This window comes from Amblyomma maculatum, chromosome 4 (assembly GCF_055883805.1).
Source record: "Amblyomma maculatum isolate TAMU_Amacu chromosome 4, ASM5588380v1, whole genome shotgun sequence".
In the NCBI taxonomy this organism is placed as follows: Eukaryota; Metazoa; Arthropoda; class Arachnida; order Ixodida; family Ixodidae; genus Amblyomma; species Amblyomma maculatum.
The window spans coordinates 98,545,892-98,565,083 of record NC_139347.1 but is presented as its reverse complement, the minus strand read 5'-3'; the positions used below and the strand labels follow the sequence as shown (position 1 = coordinate 98,565,083).

General features: G+C 44.3%; 1 protein-coding gene across 1 annotated transcript in view; it reads right to left on the bottom strand.

Moving 5' to 3' along the window:
- The window catches only part of LOC146191765 (uncharacterized), a 103,823-nt gene that overhangs the window by 41,514 nt on the left and 43,117 nt on the right, over positions 1–19,192 (bottom strand). Inside the window, exons 9-15 of the mRNA XM_084602276.1 lie at positions 14,931–15,065; positions 14,063–14,207; positions 12,490–12,605; positions 11,700–11,846; positions 5,112–5,289; positions 3,084–3,221; positions 1,154–1,329 (exon numbers count right to left, since the gene is read on the bottom strand). Of these exons, the coding sequence (XP_084458402.1) occupies positions 1,154–1,329; positions 3,084–3,221; positions 5,112–5,289; positions 11,700–11,846; positions 12,490–12,605; positions 14,063–14,207; positions 14,931–15,065 (1,035 nt within the window). The remainder of the gene's footprint in view (positions 1–1,153; positions 1,330–3,083; positions 3,222–5,111; positions 5,290–11,699; positions 11,847–12,489; positions 12,606–14,062; positions 14,208–14,930; positions 15,066–19,192) is intronic.

The window sequence follows — 19,192 nt, the reverse complement described above, 5'->3', positions numbered from 1 at the left end:
ATGGTGCATGTCCGATCGTTGTTATACCTGCCACAGAGTACACAAAGTGTACGGACATCATGCAACAAAAGTTCAAGGAAGGGAGGCCTATTGTGGTGATCGCAGGCAGTGCGGGTCGTACTTAACGACTCGCCATGAGAATTAACCAGAGCGAGCACACCCATGTCTGAATTAACGAGCGTCCGACAACATAAGACTGAAATGGGCGTCGCCCAGGACGACACTCCTAGGACAAATGATCTGAAGTTCTGAATTAACGGGGGTCAAATTAAAGAGACTTTAGTCCAAAAACTACACGAAAATTGATCATGCAACCCACTATTTAAATTATTTAGAAGGAGTGCAATGGTTTAAAAATTCTTGCTCGAGGTAATAAAATGAAGATAAGACTAATGGCAGCAGCTAAAAACAGTAGCTGCAATCGATTAACCATTAATTTCAACTGAGAAAAGGCTCTCATGCCACCACCCTTTCATGAAACCCACGGCGATAACAGCATTAGGACAAGTACCGCAAGTGAACCAAACAGTTGTGGGTGTGGCTACGTCTATATGCTGTGTCTTTTTGTAGCAAGCAACCAGTGTTACTCAGTCATTGAGAATACTCAGACAGCATCATAATTGTTGTTGCCCTGCCTCTGTGCTGTCGAGCAGCGTCGTAGAGCAGCTGTCAGGCAGTGGGCAGCTCATTGATGACCTTCGCACTGCAGGTGTCAAAATTCCATCGACCATCTCGTTTTTAGAGTTCACAGACGTGGGCCAACAACAGGCAAGCATGAGTAGCACTATGTGTATGCTCAAAAAAAGCAGCCGGCCATGCATACTGTGCATGCACTCTGTGTGATCGTTTGTCGCCAACTCTCTTGGAAGTGCTTTGTAAAGTGCAGTAGCCAAGCAGTCTCGCGTTCCCTGTAACAGTGGACCGTACTGTACAAGCAATGCAAACAAGCCAGGGTGGAGAGGGATGCTCTGCATTTGTTTCTTGTAAATGCTTGACGCCTGATGGGGCTTCTGGACGCACGTTAACCTGACGACCCAGTAGTCCGTGGACTAGCCACAACGTTTTCAACTCTTATGAATACATCTTTACAGTGCAGCCATGACAACCACATATCTCACACCCACGGGGAACATCTTGCATTGCCATAACTCACCTGCACACATCCGTCCAGTAGTCGGTGGAGGATGTGAACCCTCTTCTTCATGAGCTTTACATCATGGACGGTGGAGTCTGCGCACTGTCCATTGGCGATTGGGTTCACAAAGCGGTTTCTGAACTCATTCTTGGTTCCAAGAAGACCTGGCTTGACAAAATTCACCATACAATGATCTGCACACACAAAAAAGAAAGAACAAGGCTGTAAGCGAAGGCATCCTTCAACGTATACCAAAGGTTCATTGTGCTCATACACTGCTCATACACATCAATAATATGCCAACTAAATTCAAAAGTTAATGCGTAAATCAAGAAACTTCAACCGAAATAAACACCCACCCCGTACGTTATCACTTCGATGGGCAGTTATAAAACTTCATAAATACCTTTCGGACGATTATTAGATCTCTTTACGCCAAACTGTTTTCATTTTTACGTTCGCTTGCGATCGGTTCTTTGCTTATGACACCTAAAGTTCTGCTACAGTCAACTTGTTTCACTCAAGAAAGTAGCTCCTGAGGCATAATGAGAACCTGTGTAGACAGGTAAAATCTCGTAAATGCTCTCCTCTTTCCTCACTGGGCCCACTGTGCACGGGCCATTGGTGGCCCCCAATATTACACTGAAAACCTGCACATACCACGAGGTTGCTTTCCCAATTTTAGCACATCAGCTTTTCACGTTGTATTGCATACAGATTGCGTATGATTTTCAGCCTCAATTTAGAGTTCCGGCTTTCTCATCATCATTTAGCGCTACCAGCATAAGGCTTCCAGCAAGAGGATGCGGCAGTTTTAGTAGCGGCAGCAGTTGACTGTTTGATGGTATTGGTTTCGACACTATTTCGCCATGCTGATCTTGTGATGACACTTGCAACCGAAAGCAGGACAAGTGCATTTTGCGTGATGCTGGGATCGCAAGAGCAGCATCCAGCCTTCTTAAAAGGAATGTGCTCATATCTACTAAACATGCAGAATACTGAATGCATTCAGAGCTACCAGCGATTTTCTAGATGAAGATGCCTCTGGCAAGAAATACACTGGACAGTGACGATTGCCACTACTCCTGCAATCCTGCAATATGAATGTGTTTTGTGAGTACCCTGGGCAGCATTGCTGGCCTTGCCTTCTGCCCAGAGTTTTTGGTGTCTGTCCCTTTTTCGTCCCGTTCCGCCATGTGTTCATGATGTCAGTATGCCAGTGCAACCACAGCCATGGCAATGTTTGGCTTTGTGTTCATGACCTTTGAAATTCATCCCTCTCTCATGATGCTGCCTGTTTGGTTTTGCTTCAGCGGCTTAGATTGACTGTCTAGGGCTGTGATTCATTTGTGCGTTGGCTTATATTACAGTCGCAGTGGGTTACTTTTTGTGCTTGAACCTTTGTGTGTGGTGGCCCATGTCTTTTTAGATTCCTAGGTGCTACCAATTAGCAGTATTTAGCTGTGGATGCCACCACTTCCGTGTCATCTCTCTGAAAACTTTAGATGCGACTTGGATTAACATAGCAATCGAATTCGACACGCAGAAGAGCCAATACATCGTGGGAGGCAGTGGACCAAGCACAGCGACGCGAATGCACTCGGTGACTTTTCCCCCGCGAAGTAAAATATGCGCTGGAGGGAGGCCTCATGTGCACTGCATGCGACCTCAAGAAAGCACTCACGAGGCCTCCCTCCAGCCTACATTTTGAGCCCCCCCCCTTAACTGACAATTTTCAAGCAGGAATAACGAAGAAACAAAACCAAAAAGCACTATTTACCCATGGCAAGCAAGAGTTAACCCACACCAGGATTAACTTGAAGAAACAGCCTCCGACAAGTATGCATATTATTGCTATCAGCACATTACAGGGATGTTACAGGTTTGCCAACAGCCTCATAATAAGGCACCAAAACGCAGAATAAAATAAAAACATAGTGCCACTTACATTCCTGGAGGTTATTCTGCAACGGGGTCCCAGTCAAGACAATCCTCCGGCAAGTTTTGAGTAAGCTCATCGCCTTTGACAGGCCAGTGCTGTCATTCTTCAATATGTGTCCTTCATCACAAATCACCAGCTTCGGTCCTGTAGATGTTTAATGACGCAAGAAAAAAGGCAAGGGAGGTGTAGGGGGGAATTGGATGTGAGGGGGCATTTAAATATTTAAATTGGCTGCAAATCAGTTGCAAACAGAGCTAAAAATACTAGCCACAGCACAAGAGATAATACTCCAATAATAGACAGCCCCCGTGCAAGCTTTCCACACAAGGGTGACAGCAACCAAAGCATCTGCACGTGCTTCAAAATGCTAATCAACCACATTGCGGCAAGACTTTTTGCTCACTTTTGGCGATATATTTTTCACGACCCCATGAGATTTGTACAAACGAGATTCTATTGTACTAATTTACTAATCTACTAATGTATCAATTTTCAAGGCAGTGCTACATCGCACTCTGCACATGGTGCAGCACTTGGTAGCTTTTGTGACTCAACCAAGAAGAGAAGAAATTGAGGCACGGCTTGCTCCCAGTGCCACAGTGGCATGTTCGCAAGCACACATGACTGCCAGCTGCCGACCTGGCCTGGTTGCTCACGAGATGTCACAGCACGCTGAATGCCAGGAAAGAATCAAAGTTCAGAATCACAAACATTGAGGCCAAAGCAATTCAAAGCAGTGATGAAAAAAGAAAAAGGAAAAAGTAGGGCTGTGCAAATATTTGAAATATTGAACACAAATCAAATATGTTTGTTATTCGATTCGAATTAGATTAGAAAAACTGACATTCGGAGTTTTCCAACATTCGAATAGTGGTGAATATTCTAGTCTTGGGAAAGGGTTAAAAATTGCTGAATCGATCCCGTTAAATCGAAAAATTCCACTCAGGAGTATGGTCTCAGCAGACACCCATGTAAGTGTATTGCATCAGACCCGCAATTCGAACATGGGCGGGCTTGCATCAGACGGGGAATTGGGGAGACGACAGGCGCAATGACAACTGAAACATCCTCATTTATAAAGTAATGCCCGGTCACATATAGTTTTGGTTTCGCTTTCCCCAATTCACACCATCCTGCGGCTGTGACCAGACGTGCACCAACCAGTCGCACTGTTCAGTATGGTACTTGGTACGTTACTGTTTTTATTTTGGCGATGGTGTTACGCTGTTCTAATGCTGATGCATATATCCTTCGCTTGCATCCACATGCTGCTTACACCATGCTGAAACTGCTCGTAACGCGCAGTCTTACCCGTTTCGTGTAAAGCAATGCTTCAACATTGCGTTAACTGTGCGTTGAAGCATCCTCAAAACATGATCGGGCTGTTTTGTGAAGATGGGACCACTGCTGCTGTGTCGCGCTGTGAAAATGGTAGCGGAGGCCTTAACGACTTTGCAGCAATTTTCTAAGGTTCTCGACGGCATGAGCAAGGCGAAGAACTTGACAAAGCCAGGAAAAGAAAACAACATCGCTCTTACTTGGGCTTTGTCTCAAACTCAGACAACCGTCATGCAGATGTTCAGCAGATGAAATTAATGTGTTGCAAATGGTTTCTGGCAGTTTTTGCAGTTCCGTTCAATAATCGCAACCTTTGATTAATTCTAGCCCTTTTTTTGGTTCCTTGAAGGCCAAATTAAAGTTTACTGCATTCGGCAGGGATATAAAATTTCCACCTGTGTAAACAAACCGGTATACTGAATGCTGCACAAAATTCATAACACATTTTTCAGCGCGGTATATACTTCTGTGCAGTTTTGTTTGCAAATACCATGCACTATTCTGAGAAAAACAAACAAACAAAACAAAAACAAGATGACTAATGTCTGGTGTGGTAAAATTGTAATATATTCAAAAGTCTCTAAAAAAAACAAACAAACTTATTTTTACACTCAACTTCCCACGGATACTGGCCATACCTGTGCATGCTTGCAGTGCGAAGCACCAGAGACCTTCTGCACAACGTGGGATGCATACCTGGGTCAAGGAGAATCTTCCTGAACTTTTCCTGCATGCTCTTTTTTGCCCTTCCAGTGATGTTCACCAGACGACGGAACATGTCGTAGCCAATGATGGCCACGCCACCTTTCCTGTGCCACCTTTCTAGAACTTCCAGCCTTACTGAGTTCACCTTGATGGAAGATGTCTCGTACACCTGCAGCATGCAAATAGAAGAGGCACACGCTCACAAAGTGTTGCTGACAAGTCACTGGAGCCCCGAAAGAATGCGCTGATACGGGGCTGTGCAGAGAACTCTTCCACAATGAGCTTCAGTAAAGCAGCCTTGTGCAATCATACCTGAAGTAAAAGCTTCTTGATTTGAACTTCAAGGGGAAAAAAAAAAAAAAAAAAAACCCAGCAGTTTGAGATTGACCCCCAAAAGAACCGTAGAGAACTGCTTACATCATGGCAAATTTGTTTCGTGAAAGATACTCTATCACCGCATAAACACCTTTACTACATAACCACTGATCTTTACTGCATAAACACTGTACAAAATACTGAAGCAGAACTGCTCCACCTTGTTAGCGAATCTGTCTCGCGTAAGGAGTCTTTACCCCACACACAGCGAAAGGTGTGACAAGTGCGCAGTTCTGGCACACTGAAAGAGTGGAGCCAGGTGGACAAAAGCGAAGGAAATGGGCGGCGGCACTGAAGAGGCAAGAAAAAAATTCATCAATAATTATTATCCTCTCTAATGCGAAACTTTAGCACGGCCCTTACGGCGTTTTGATTGTGCAATGTAATGAGACAATCACTAATACTGATCAATATACTGAGGCAATCGACGATCAGGGAAGGCAGCATGAAGCTCACGTTGGGGCCCGCATCAAAGCGGCTGTCGCTGATGCATCCCAGCTCATGGCCTCAAAGCAGCCCGGTTGGGTACACGTTTGAGACGCACAACTCTATCACCATCTCAGAGCGAGCGTAGGCCCGCTAGTACAATTTCGCGCAAGTGATTGCTCCCACATGGTCGTGCACACCCTAGTGGTGACATTATCAGAGACCAGACATCAGCACTTGCACTACTGTGACCCCCTCTCCAAGTGGGTCGCTGCTGTAGAGCTTGTAATCACGCTACTGCCAAACGCTCTCCTTCCACTTTCCTCCTCACACTACCTTTTAACCTCCGCGTTTCATTCTTTGCTTTGCTAGAGTACTGTCAGTTTGCCTTGCTCTGCACTTTACTGTAGCTCTGCCTGTTATGCCAAAGGTGATGGTGACGCTGCTCACTTCACGAATGGGTGTCTATGAGCACCCATCTCTGCATTCCTGACTTAGAAGGTAGGCAGGAATGCTAGTGACACACCGATCAGCATCCGGTGCTTAGCTGGGTTAGGCTGGCCAGTCAAGCGGCGCAAAGCTCAGAAAAGCAAAGCAGAAAATAAGAGGCCGAACTGGGCTAGGAAATTAGGCCGCCCATTCACTTTTGCACCTCATGCTGTGTGCATGTCAAAGGTGCATGAGCAAATGAAACACTAACTTGGGTTTTGAATAAGGGTATTTGGATAGTCTCTCACAGCACAGGTCATACCTGGACAAGGCATACCTTTAGCAGCCCACCAGAATAAGCAGGCATGCAAAATGATGCAACATGCAGCATCTAAATTAAGCATTCACGCCACATAGGCACTGGGCAGAACCAAGCTCAGAGTTCAAATTATTCAAATTTCTGAATTAATGGAATCGAAGTAACAAGCTTTTACTGTAACAAGCTCCAGAGTCTTAATACCAAGGGCTGTTTACATATAGCAATCGGGTAAGCATCTCTTAGTTCAAATTAGTGCCCGAAATCGATGAGAGAGACAGAAATACTTTATTTTTGTCAGTTCAATAAAAGTTCTTGAATTCAATTAGATTGTTCTCCTTGACCATGTGAGGCAGATAAAAAAAAAATAATAACGCAACTCAAGACCCAAATGGTGATTTACCGTATAAACTTGTTATGCACAAAGCTTACCCCTGTCAATTGCACAGCAAGGTGGCCCCAGTAACAATATGATAGATATTATTCTAAAAGTTTAATCTAATTAACTGTTGCTTTAAACGAAATAATTCCGCAAGTTGAATCCTTAAGTTAAAACCCGGCATTGCTCCTTGCTCGCTCCTGACTGCAGAGAGCGCTACAGCCAATGTGAAGAAGACAAGTAAACAGCAGTGAGCGGTGCTCTATATTTTCCTGCTATAAGGCCCGGCTCCATTTTGCTGAGATGCAACACTGGACATTATTTGGAGTCATCCTTACTCCGACTGCTCCGACCAGAAAATTCTCCAATAAAGTGTTTTACTTCAGGTCACAAAATGCATTTCCCGGCTGAAAGGCATCTCTACACTATTCACATTGACTAACACTACCATGTACCGTAAAAACCTGCAAATAATACCAGGGTTTTTTTCCCCTGATTTTATCATGTCATATTTCTGCATCAGATTAAGTATGCACCTGAACAAATTTAATCCTAAATTTGCAGCTCCGGCCTCGCTATTAATCGGCACTATCAGCATTAAGGTTCCAGCCAGAGGAGCGGTGGTGTCGGCTGACCGTTTATCACCACGCTGACCCTGCGACTTGCGACCACAGTGCCTGCGATGCACACGTGGCCGGAAGGAGGTCGATTGCCACCTGCACGATGTAAGGATAACTAAAGGATCACTTGGCAAGTTGCGTTGGTCACTCACTGACATACGTTTCCAGCCATGCTGGCCACACCCTACAGCCAAATCGCGGACACTTGACCAGCATTCCGAACGAGTGCGTCGGTTGCACCTTCGAAAAATGCGGGATAGTGAACGCGTTTAGAGGTGTGAGAAAGTTTCAACAAACGATACACCAGACGCCGACAATCGCGAAAATCCTGGATCTGAGAACACTCCCTAGGCACATATGCTGCAAGCTTGCACGTGGTGCTAGACGCGGAGCCGCGAGTGCAGCGCATGCGAGCTGGCAGCTCATGTGCTGTTGTCCCGCATCCAAGCTGGAAGCGACGTACTGGTTTTACAACAAACTGAGAACCATGTGGCTTCCGCAATTGCTGGGGCAAATGTGAGCTGATCTTTTCAATATGCTTGAAATTCTCCAATCTAACGTGTCGGCGCGAGAAGGGGAGTGAACCAGCCCCGACACATGAAAGTTCGTGACATCATTCGGCACCTGGTGCAAGGTGGCGTTGGACACGAAAGTGCGTACGCCTTGTGGGCCAACCGCGAAACGTGGAGCAAATAAATAGTTTTACTGATCTTTCCTCACTAGCATTATAGCCGGGAGAAAATATATTTTTTTTTACGGTTCTGCTTTCCCGAAACTATACCTCGTATAACACGCGGGTTTTTGCGGCATGCCTGAGCTCGGACCAGAAGCTGCATCTGCGTCCGTATTTTGAGTTAGCGTCGTTTTTAGAAACGCTGCAACTGAATATGGTAGCGACATCCGGTTCTGGTCCCCCAATGAGATGACTCAAGGTCAGGGAGGTAACAAAACTTTATAGCTCTCCTCGCAGCTGCTTGATAAGGACTTTGTCTGCAGCAGTCTTGATCTGCACCTTCAGTTAACGTGTAGAGTATACGATACCCATTGCCACGTGGCTGATTTTTTTTTTCTATTTTGCATCCATACTTTTAGGAAATCTGTGCTGCTGAAGCTGATGGCATATATTTGCAGCCGGAGGGAAGTTCAGTGCAGTGAACAGCAACTATGGAGCAACGCTGTGGTTGCATGCAGAAGCTCAATTTGCAAAATTATCTTCTTAAAACAAAAAGTACTCTGATCAAGCTTTCAGAAATAAATGTCTTTGGCTGGTGCTGTGCAACTTACTATCTTTCATATTTTTACTAGAAATACTGAGTCGTTTGATTGCAGGAATATTTTTATAGGCTTCTTTGCCTTCTGAATAATTTATCGAAATAACTAAAATCACTACTGCGAGAACATAAAATTGGATAAATAACTTCAATGTTTCATCTATTTGTATGCCCTTCTGTAGCTTATGCTTAAACAAAAATATGACTTACTTCTCATGAAAGCACAAAGCATTTTATTTGTAAAGATAAAAGTTTCAAAAATGTGCGCCAGAAAGTTCATTTTTTACAAATATTTTTGTGCGACCAGGTTTCACAACTGCTTGCAAAACTCAGATGACGACCAGGGGTGAAAAAATTTGTTCACCAAAACCCCGCTAGTATAATGCTGGTCACAATAATACAATAGGTCGTAATATTTTAAAACAAAATCGAAAATGAGCGAGCACACAGTCTGGGCCAGTTGGCACAGAATTACCCTATACTGTATTTGTAATGGTCACATTATGAGAATCTGGGACAACAGTGTATCTGATGATGCAAAGGCAATGAGGGCACGAAACTCTGCCATGCAATGGGGAAATATCTGGCAATGGCTTTCACAAATTTCAATAACTGAAGCTTGCATTTTGCTGCAAATTTTTGAAGCACTCATCATACTGGAACCCAACTAAACTGTAGCCAATTCACATTTTACAAATTTCGAATGCAAACCTGCGTTACATTACAGAACACAACTTTTCAGCATGCTGCTTCATACAATCACTAAAGCCTAAATTTCTCAAAAGTATAATTCAAATGCAGCTGCTCCAGGATGCAATTAAAAAATAAAGGTGAGCTAAAATCCTTAACTTGGTCTGAACCAACTACAACCATAAATTGTCTCGGCATGAATTATTACAGGCCAAGTTTGTAAAGATGAAACATTGCATTAAACAAGTTTGATGTAATAGTGAAGCAGAAAGTTTGTATTCCTTCCCTCTTGAGACATGCGGAGAACAAATGAGCTCCATGCTGGCATTAACAAAACGAAGACAATCCGCACAACTCTAGCCCCGATTACTGATGAATTGAAGGAATCGAGGGAAGGCAAAACGCCTAGCTAGCACTGAAGCTGTGTTTCGAACAGCCAGTGCTTGGAAAGTGCACGTCACAATGCACACCTAAAGCTCATCCAAATTCTTTTTACTTTCAACATTCCTTTTTAGACCAAGCTACTGAAACAATTGTATCTGAATAAAAATCCATTTAGCACGTATGCAGCCCGTTGGGTTCTAACGAACAGCGACTGGTAAGATGACATGCCACGGTGCGTGGGACTTCCATGTTCCAACAGGTCACACGGCCTATGAGAGGCACCACTATAGCGAAGGGCTTCAGATTAATTTTGACCACCTGGGGTTTTTGAACATGCACTGATATCACACAACCCTAATGATATGAGTCAGGATTCGAACCCATTAAATCGGGCTCAGCAGCCGATGTCAAAGGCACACCGCACTGAGATCACTAAGCAACCACCAAAAGTATAACAGATTTTTTTTAATCAGTTCAAAAAGTCAAATCAGAAAAGGACATCTAGCAGGAAAGAAGAACGAAAATAAGGGCACGCAAATATTTGAAATTTTGAATACGAATCAAATATGTTTGCTGTTCGATTCATATTCGAAAAACAGATATGTATAATCGGTATTTTCGAATGCCCAAAAATTAGTGAATACAGCAGGACCTCTTTGATACATTCCATGTTCATACGATTTCCCATTTCATAAGCTCAAAACTATGGGCAGTAAATAATCTCCCTAGAGTTACACTATTTTTCTTCTGGCACACGAGTTCCTAGTTACTACATTCGAAATTTCGACAAATTGTGGTCGTGTAATATGTTTTGCGATCAACCGAACATGTGCTAACTCGTGCTAGTGACATGAAAAGCCAGTGGCGCTCACTGCCGCAGCTGCTTTCCTGCATTACTTAGGTGCAAACGGGCTAAGCATCTAACAACGCCAACATTCGAGGCGCTTGTTCACGTAGAAACATGACTTCGTAAGGAGAAATGCAGCGGTTTGTTCGCAATCCCTTTGAGGCATTGGGGTGAACCCTTTGATAACTACAACTATTCGCTTGCATACGAGCAGGCCAGGTCTGGTGGATGGAGCATGAGCAAAAACGCGGAGGCTGTAAGAAATCGCAATGGCTTTTCCACATGTCACTGGTGTAAAGGGGGCAAAGCATCCGGAAACAACCAAGGAAACGATTTTGGCTGGGTATCACCTTCTACGAACCGGACTTGTTACCAGATCTCTTCCATGCTTAGGACAACGCAAATGCGGACTCAACTCTGCGAGAGCTAAAAAAAGGAGCTGTGCCCACTGGATGTCTATAAATGGTAACATACACTTTTATTCTGTAAAGAGGGAATTTCTGACAATGTGCACAAATAGAAACACTTGAAATCAAGGAAAAAAACGCCTTTCCAATTCAAAAGACGGCAAACATTGCGCAGATGAATATTACTGTTTTCCCACCGTTTTTTTTCCGGCCAATTCGATAACTACTATTTTCCACATTACCACTGATTAGACAATCGATGTTCGAAGGCATTTTCCCCCCACATTTGTATTCGATTCCTATTTGGAAATTTTACATATTCCCGCACCCCTAATTGAAAGCCAAGAATTAGACAAAATGGTCTCCCCAAAGGCAAGATACTGACCATGCTTGATCACACAAAGTATGGCGAAACGATTCAAGAGCTATTTTCACCTTCATCTTCAGGCCATTGTCGTCTATCCACCGTTCAAACTCGTTTGCCCAGTTGAGGACAGTGTTGTAGGGGCACACCACAAGGGCAGTGCGAAGCAGAGGACCAGCCACCTCGTGATTCATCACGGTGTGAAGGAACGAGATAACCTGCACAATGCAAGAGAGCACAGCAGCGTGTTATTGCAGCATTTGTCATCACAAGATATGGTGGCTATCAAAGGCTAGCAAATACTGAAGAGTTGAGGAGAGCTGAGGAAGTACAAGGAACACCTAGTGGTCCATAAAATTTGGCGGAATGCCATAACACAATGCTTTACATCCGACACAACCTGTCCCTCCTAAGAAAATGGTCTCATGCTGCTGCCTCTGCCACCAGCCAAAGTGACCTCGAAGGTCTTATAATGGGGCGGTAACTTTCCTAAACGAGCAAGCTTGCAGTTGGCAGTTACATCAGACTCCTAGAGTGAAACAGCTTCCTTTCTTTACCCGGAGGACAGATATGTCCATGTGTGTGTGCACGCATGTGAAAAACACCAGTTTCAGATTGAACCTATCTAGGTGAAGACAGGTTTAATAAAATAGATAAAGGAATGTCTTGAAGCAACTCTAAGCAATTTTCAAAGCCAAGCTCAAAGTGAACGGCAATATTTGAAGCTAAAAGCATTGCATGTGCAGGCCTTTTCTCCACCTTTTAGAATGAAATTTGAACCAGCCTCTAGTATCACACCCATATCTTATCTACTCCTACCTCTACTAGCGCCTACATCCAAGCATAAAGAAAATGCAGCACCTGAAATGTTTTCCCAAGGCCCATGCAGTGGGCCAGGATGCAGCCCGATCCTCTGTCTGGGTCCTTCTTCAACATCTCCAATGACTCAATTACACAGTCGTACATGAACTTGACCCCTGCAATAAGATGAGATTCCACTCATGCAAACACCACGCTCATATGTCCACGCATGTGATGAAAAACTCGGGGAAAGATTTAAAGAACAGAACAAAAGCTAGCACACACTATTGGACTAGAATAGCATACAAGAAGTGCTTAGCCTTCAATATCATTTCAGCACAGCACAAAGTTAATGAAATTAAGAACAATGGCACAACATGCAGAAACAACACATTTTCTTTAACGTAAACATCGTATAAAGCGCGGAATTGTATAACAATGTGCAAGTGTTCCCTGTTTAACATACTGTGAAATGAGCCTGTGTGCACCCTGTCAATGCCAAAACGTCGCCTGGTGGCCTGCTTTCCATACAAATGCATGCCAGAAGAAGGAAAAAAAAAAAAAAAAAAAGGAAAAGTATGTTTAATGCGAGGACAAACAAAAATATATTTATGGCCAAGACTTGGGTGTACTTACGACACAAATCAATATATGTTACTGTGGAGGCTGGGCTCCATGTATGCAAAAATGCACACAACGTAACGGTGTTAAGCGTCACACGAAGCCTTCCGAGTAGAAATGCATCTGTCGCTCGAATCGTCAATCACACCCGCTGAAATAGAAAATTTCGCTCTTCGCCCAGCAGCGTTCACACGATTAGTTAATCAGACTTTCGGTTCCCAGTTTGTCACATAGCTCCCCCCCGGCCTTCTGTGTTAGCCTCAACAAGTGCGTCGTCTGGGTCTGCTGCAGCACCCACTGCTGCAGCACCGCTGCCGGAGAGATTTGCATTAGCTGTGGGGTGGACGCAAAATTTAAATAAAGGGAACAATCTTCTCATCGGTATCGGAGGGCTCAACATTAGGAGCAGGTTAAGAGAGCGCACCGTGGGTGCATGCGAGTTGAGGCACCACGGATGCTCGATTACCAGTGTCGCTGTGCTACGGCTGTAGGTACAATATCACTCGCGGCGCATATGCCCACTTGCATGGTTTGCCATCTCACAAGATCAAAAAACAGTTTATGGGTGTGTTTACTAAGCTGGAGTGCACAGAATCATCATGGTAGTGCACGCCATGCCCCATGAATCCATTATCAGTCCTTGCCTCGCAAGCGGATCGAATTGGTCATCGCTGCTGTAGCTACATTGCTGCCATAAGGAAAATATTTCCTTTGTCCTCGCCAACAGGTAAGCCTGTAAACTTTGCAAAGAGAACAGAGAGCAGGTTATGGGAGTGTTACGGGGGGAGCGAAACTGCAGAGCAGGTTACGGGAGAGTTACGGGGGTTACGGGGGGAGCGTAACTGCAGAGTGCCACAAATATTGAAGCCGCTGTGCACGTCACTGTTGCTTTCGCTTGCATGGGGATTGCCCACTAAGCGACTGTCGCCTTTGGCGCGCTGCTTCGTCGAGTCGCTCTCATTTTTGCGAACATGGAGCTCGCTCTCAAGTGGCATAAGGCAAGGTGCATTACCGTTGACCTGATGAGGTTTCATGGACTTGACAAGGTTTTCGTCCACCTGCACGAGCGGTTCCTTTGTCTTGAGGTCTATTTCGAGCACCAGTTGCTTCACCGCCAACTCGGCTTCGCTTGGTCCAGTTCCCAGGGCTTCATTGTACTGCGCAGTTTAGAGGACATGGATTAGCAAAGGAGCTCCTACTAGTCTGGCAATGAGGCTGGTGACATACCAGTATAGGACAGCAACCGAGCACTTGAAATAATGAGCAATGTAGATTCTATCGGGCAGACAACAACCTTGAAACTATTGATGCCATTTTGAGAACAGCAGTAAAACTTCACGCACGCTTCACACGTTTTTTAACAACTTCCAAACAAATGCGCTGTGTTGTTTTGCCCAGCCCTGTCATTTCGCGCAAGAAGAAAGAAAAATCAAGAGATCCTGGTTGGGCCTCACTCAAAGCAGGCCTGGAAGTAAGGCCAGTGGTGTTCCCTCGCAAGGTTTCTTTTCTTTTCCCCTCAGTGTGGAACCACTAAAAGCACACCATTATACAGATAAAACTATTCGAAGGCCACGGTGAAAGTCTAGAGGCAATTCACTGTGACTGCTTCACATAACAGCAACACCAGACCCCCACTGAAGCACGTCATCCTAAGAAGCACTAAAGTTTGCTCAAGTGTTCTGTAAGCGGACAACATTCAGTAGCAACCACAAAGAGCTACTCTCCCAGGAAATACATACCTGCGATTCCAGCATGGCTTCATGACTGTGTGGGAGTAAGAGTGTTCACCAAACACCTTTAAAAAAAAAAAAAAAAAAAAAAAAAAAAAAAAAAAAAAAGCATCAACTGGAAAACGAAAGCTGAGGAACAGCGCAGCATACCAGCTTCTGCCGTTCTGAAATGCGTTTCTTCCTCTCCTCTTCAGCTTGAGCAGCAGCCTTAGTCTCTTGAGTGAGCTTTTTGTCAGAGATGAGTTTGCGGATGTTCTTACGGCTCTTGCCGTCCGCATCTTGACTCTGCAAGAAAAAGAAGCCGCCTTTTGCTACGGACACACTGCCAAGAGGTTCTTGGGACACTGCGATAAGCCAAGCCAAGAATGAAAATAGCAGTGTGCAATCTGCCAAAGCTCAGGAAAACTAAGAAATGAGTGGCTGATAATCCAAAGCACAGTGTATTAAAGGAACTGCATGACGAATAGCGCAATAACAAACTCCTACAGCTCGTAGACACTTTGTTGTATATATACTATCCAGTCATAAGAAGTTTAGACACAATATTCCGTGTGCGTATATATATGATCTCAATCGAACGCAAGGAAGCCGCACTGCGAGATCCCATTCACCTGCAGTACTACTGCCCGTGCATATGTTCATACAGAAAAGGAAATAGAAGCTGCTGCAAAGGTAACTGCAGTTACAAGCTTGAGTGGTCACTCAAGTGCGACATTGCCAAAACAGGTCCAGACTTTTCTTTTCTCTGTTTTCACTTTTGAGAGTTTCAGCATTCAAGTGACTCTCCATCACCAGTCCTAGAAAGTGAGTAAACATCCCGGTCCTGGCAAAGTCACGCAGCGTTATTTCTCAGATTATAAATTTTCTATTTGAAGGTCATTGATTAGAACCTGAAGAACGAATAAATACCCACATACATCTAGCTCTGATCAAGCAGGATATCTACATGCAGTTTAATGTCCCAAACTTGAATCAGCTATGAGGGATGCTAAATAAGCAGAATAAGAGGACACGGATTTTAATAAAAATTTTCCAAGTATATTAAAAAGCTCTGCAGATCACGTACAATTTCGCTGCAAGCGATCATGGAGAATATTGCATTTGCGCTCATGCACCTCTCCTTAGAGCAAAGAGAACAAAATGAGAGCATTCTGACGGGCCTTCATGTATATATTAACCTGTGAATGACCTTTGAACGTCTTTTTTTGATAGAGCAGAATAAAACAAGTTGGCAGCGCACTAGGCGAATATTACAGTTAACTAAATGACTGACATCTTCTTATTCAATAAAATTCTATGATTTAGGTTGCTGGTAGAAAGAGCTAGAAATATGATTTTTAATTCATTTAGTTGCCGGTAATTGTTATTTGAGTGAACGTGCTTGCAGCAGCAAAAAGTCCACCAAAACAGTCGTCGTATGAAAAACACTTCGAGTCATTAATCGTCATCCTCCTATCGTCGGGCATATTGCTAGCACCCGAGAGTTAAACAGTGTTGACAATTAGTTTTCTTACACATTACGCTTTCTCATTTTCGTTTAACTTAAGCAGTCAATACAGTCACCCACCGTAACCGCGGCGCTGTTGGGATTACGGCGAAGGAAGCCAATGCAGCTCTTTGCCGGGTAATTCTAGCAACAATTGGTTAGAAAACGGCTCAACTGCTCTCCAGGCACAAGCCAAACCATTTCTACGCACAAGCGAAGCTTACGCTTCAGAATATTCGCACATGCGAACTGGTTTCGAAGGCAGCGTCGCTTGATGCTGTGTAGGCACGCTGCATTTTTGCCTACACCCATGTCGCTGCCGATTGCAGCGCCTAATTTGTTTACAAACCTGACGCTTGTCTATAGTGTCACACAAAGGACACTGCTAGCTGAAATAAAGGAACAGGATGACGTGCACAAAAAAAAAGGAGCACACTGAATAATGAAATGTGGGGTGGTCGGAGGCTCTCGTCCAGCTCGTCTTTTTCCACGAGTTTCATCTTGCAGACTTCATGAGCATCATTACCCGTGGAGACTGAATGTCACTGCTTCGCACAGCGTGCGCATTAGTCTTAACTTGTTATAGTGGTTAGAGCTAAGCGCGGTCCACTTGCACATGTGAAGATAGCCCTGAGCAAGTTGCATGCTTCACGGCGGTGTGCACACCTTCCACGTCGAGGCAATCAGCATGCACCTCCTAGCGGACACACACGCCGTGTCTGGTCGTGCTAGCGTGTGCACACGGGTTGTGCGCGAATGTGAATCATAATACCAGATCACGCTATGCTATAATTCCCTACCATCAACATAAACGAAACATGGGGATCGGCGAAGTTTGTGATAAGTAAAGCCAATTTTTCGCAGAAAAGTAATTTTTTTTACAAGTTCACAAAATTTTCGGTATGTTCGATAATTCAGATATTTTCCAGCATCCCATGAAACCCGAAAAATTTTTTCAGCGACTGTGGTTTAGTCATGATGCCGCCATGGCTGACACGTAACAGGGCCTTTTTTTTTTTTTAGCCCTACGGTGAGCTTTTTTTGTGCTGTGGCCCAGTGAATGGCAAGGAAATGGGGCCCAGTTGAGATCAGGCTGAGCAGTTTTTGCAGAAGCATTCCTTTTCTGTACAAGCTGCGCATACATTTTCGCACATATAACAGTCTACTTGCAAATCTCTTAATTCTACATATGGCATTGAACTTTTTCAAGTTGTTAACTTGAGGAAAGAGTAGCACATCTTTTAAGTCCACACATGATGTGGCATAAAAAAATAATAATAAATTTGTTACTTCCAAAACACATGGTAACATACGTTGCTTGCAGCTCTCGCTTTTGTGGCAAGAATAATCTAAGCCTTTAATAATGCACTCGAGTTATTAATGGCTTCCAGGCTTTGCAGAAATGCTGTGCATTGTCGTTAATGGTCTCTATGGATTTTTTTTGTGTTTGTGCAGGTGTGGTTTATTTGGTTTTGTTTGCTGGTTCGGGGTCATGAAAGCAGTACTAGGCTGGTTCTAAAAGGAAAAGAATCATACTGCTGAAAGCATCGGCACTACATCGAGAGCTTTTAAATGACTGGATGAGAAAAGGAAAGCGCACAAACACTGCCACCAGACAGATGAAAAGGGCCTTTCCAGCCCTACATTGCAGTTGAATCACGGACACACTGACCAGTTTCCGAGGAGCTCGTCGGTCCTGCTCTTAACAAAAGCAGGATACCAAACGCTTTTAGCGGTACTTATGAAGAATTTGTATGGAAAGATACCTCTGACAAAGAACTTTCAGCCGATACACCTGACGATAATGATCCCTGAAGCTCCGGCTGCGAGGATACTTCACCACGTGTCACGTGCAGGTGTAAGCGTGGACCCACATCTGTTACATGTTCCAACTTATGTGCAAGAATGGCAGCACGCCACTGGGTCCTTAGTGCGCACAAAAAGCTGGAGGTGGCACATCAGTTACCAACGATCACTAGGGCTGTGTGGCCCCCGTGGGTGCTAAGGCAAATGCGAGTTGGTCTAGTTTTCACAGCACAAAACACTCTCGGAGCGAAAGGGCAAGCGAGCCAGCCCCCGGCACATAGATATGCCTGGCATAGGGAGGGGCACACACCTTCGCAAGTGTCTGTCAAGCCAAGCTCGAAATGTAGTGCTGATAAATGCTTTCAATGAGCTTTCCTTTTCCTCACTTGCATTATAAGTAGATGAACACTGCCATTTTCCATTTCTGCTATTCCAAAGCTGCACCTCACAGTTTACTATTTGCTTCGAGGAAGCCAGCCACTAGTTTTCAAATGTAGGCTTTTTGACATTTGAAGTTGAGCTCTGTAGAATCATAACACCGGTGTTGGCAAAAACTGTGAAAGGTCAAGGTCGAGGTTGAAAGGACAGGCTAGTTGGTAGTTCATGTTTTTTTTGCCAAAAAGAATAAAGGCAGTAGTTCACACAGCAGAAAAAAAAAACGATTTTTGGTTTGTGAGGGTTAACCTCCCAAAGCAACTTGGGCTAAGAGAGACGCTGTAGTGGAGGACTCCGGAAATTTTGAACACGTGCATTGACATCGCACAGCACACAGGTGCCTTGCTTTTCGCCTCCAGTGAAAAGCGGCCGCCGAGGCCGGGATTCGATCCCACACACTTGAGCACCGTAGTCAAGCACTGTAGCCACTGCACCATCCTGGCGAAGCAAACAAGGTTCACTACAGGACAACACTTCAGCTTGTTAAAAGCAATTTTCATGGCAAAATTAAATTTTGTTTCATTGATGTTAAGTGCTTAATTCTGGCAATATAAAAGGGCATCTTTTCATTTCCATCACCATCTGTCAACCGATTGCCATCAGCTGTCAGTACCTTTAATCTAATACTGCTGCAAAGATTATACTACTAATCACCAAAAGCAAACCTGACATGCTGTAAATGGTG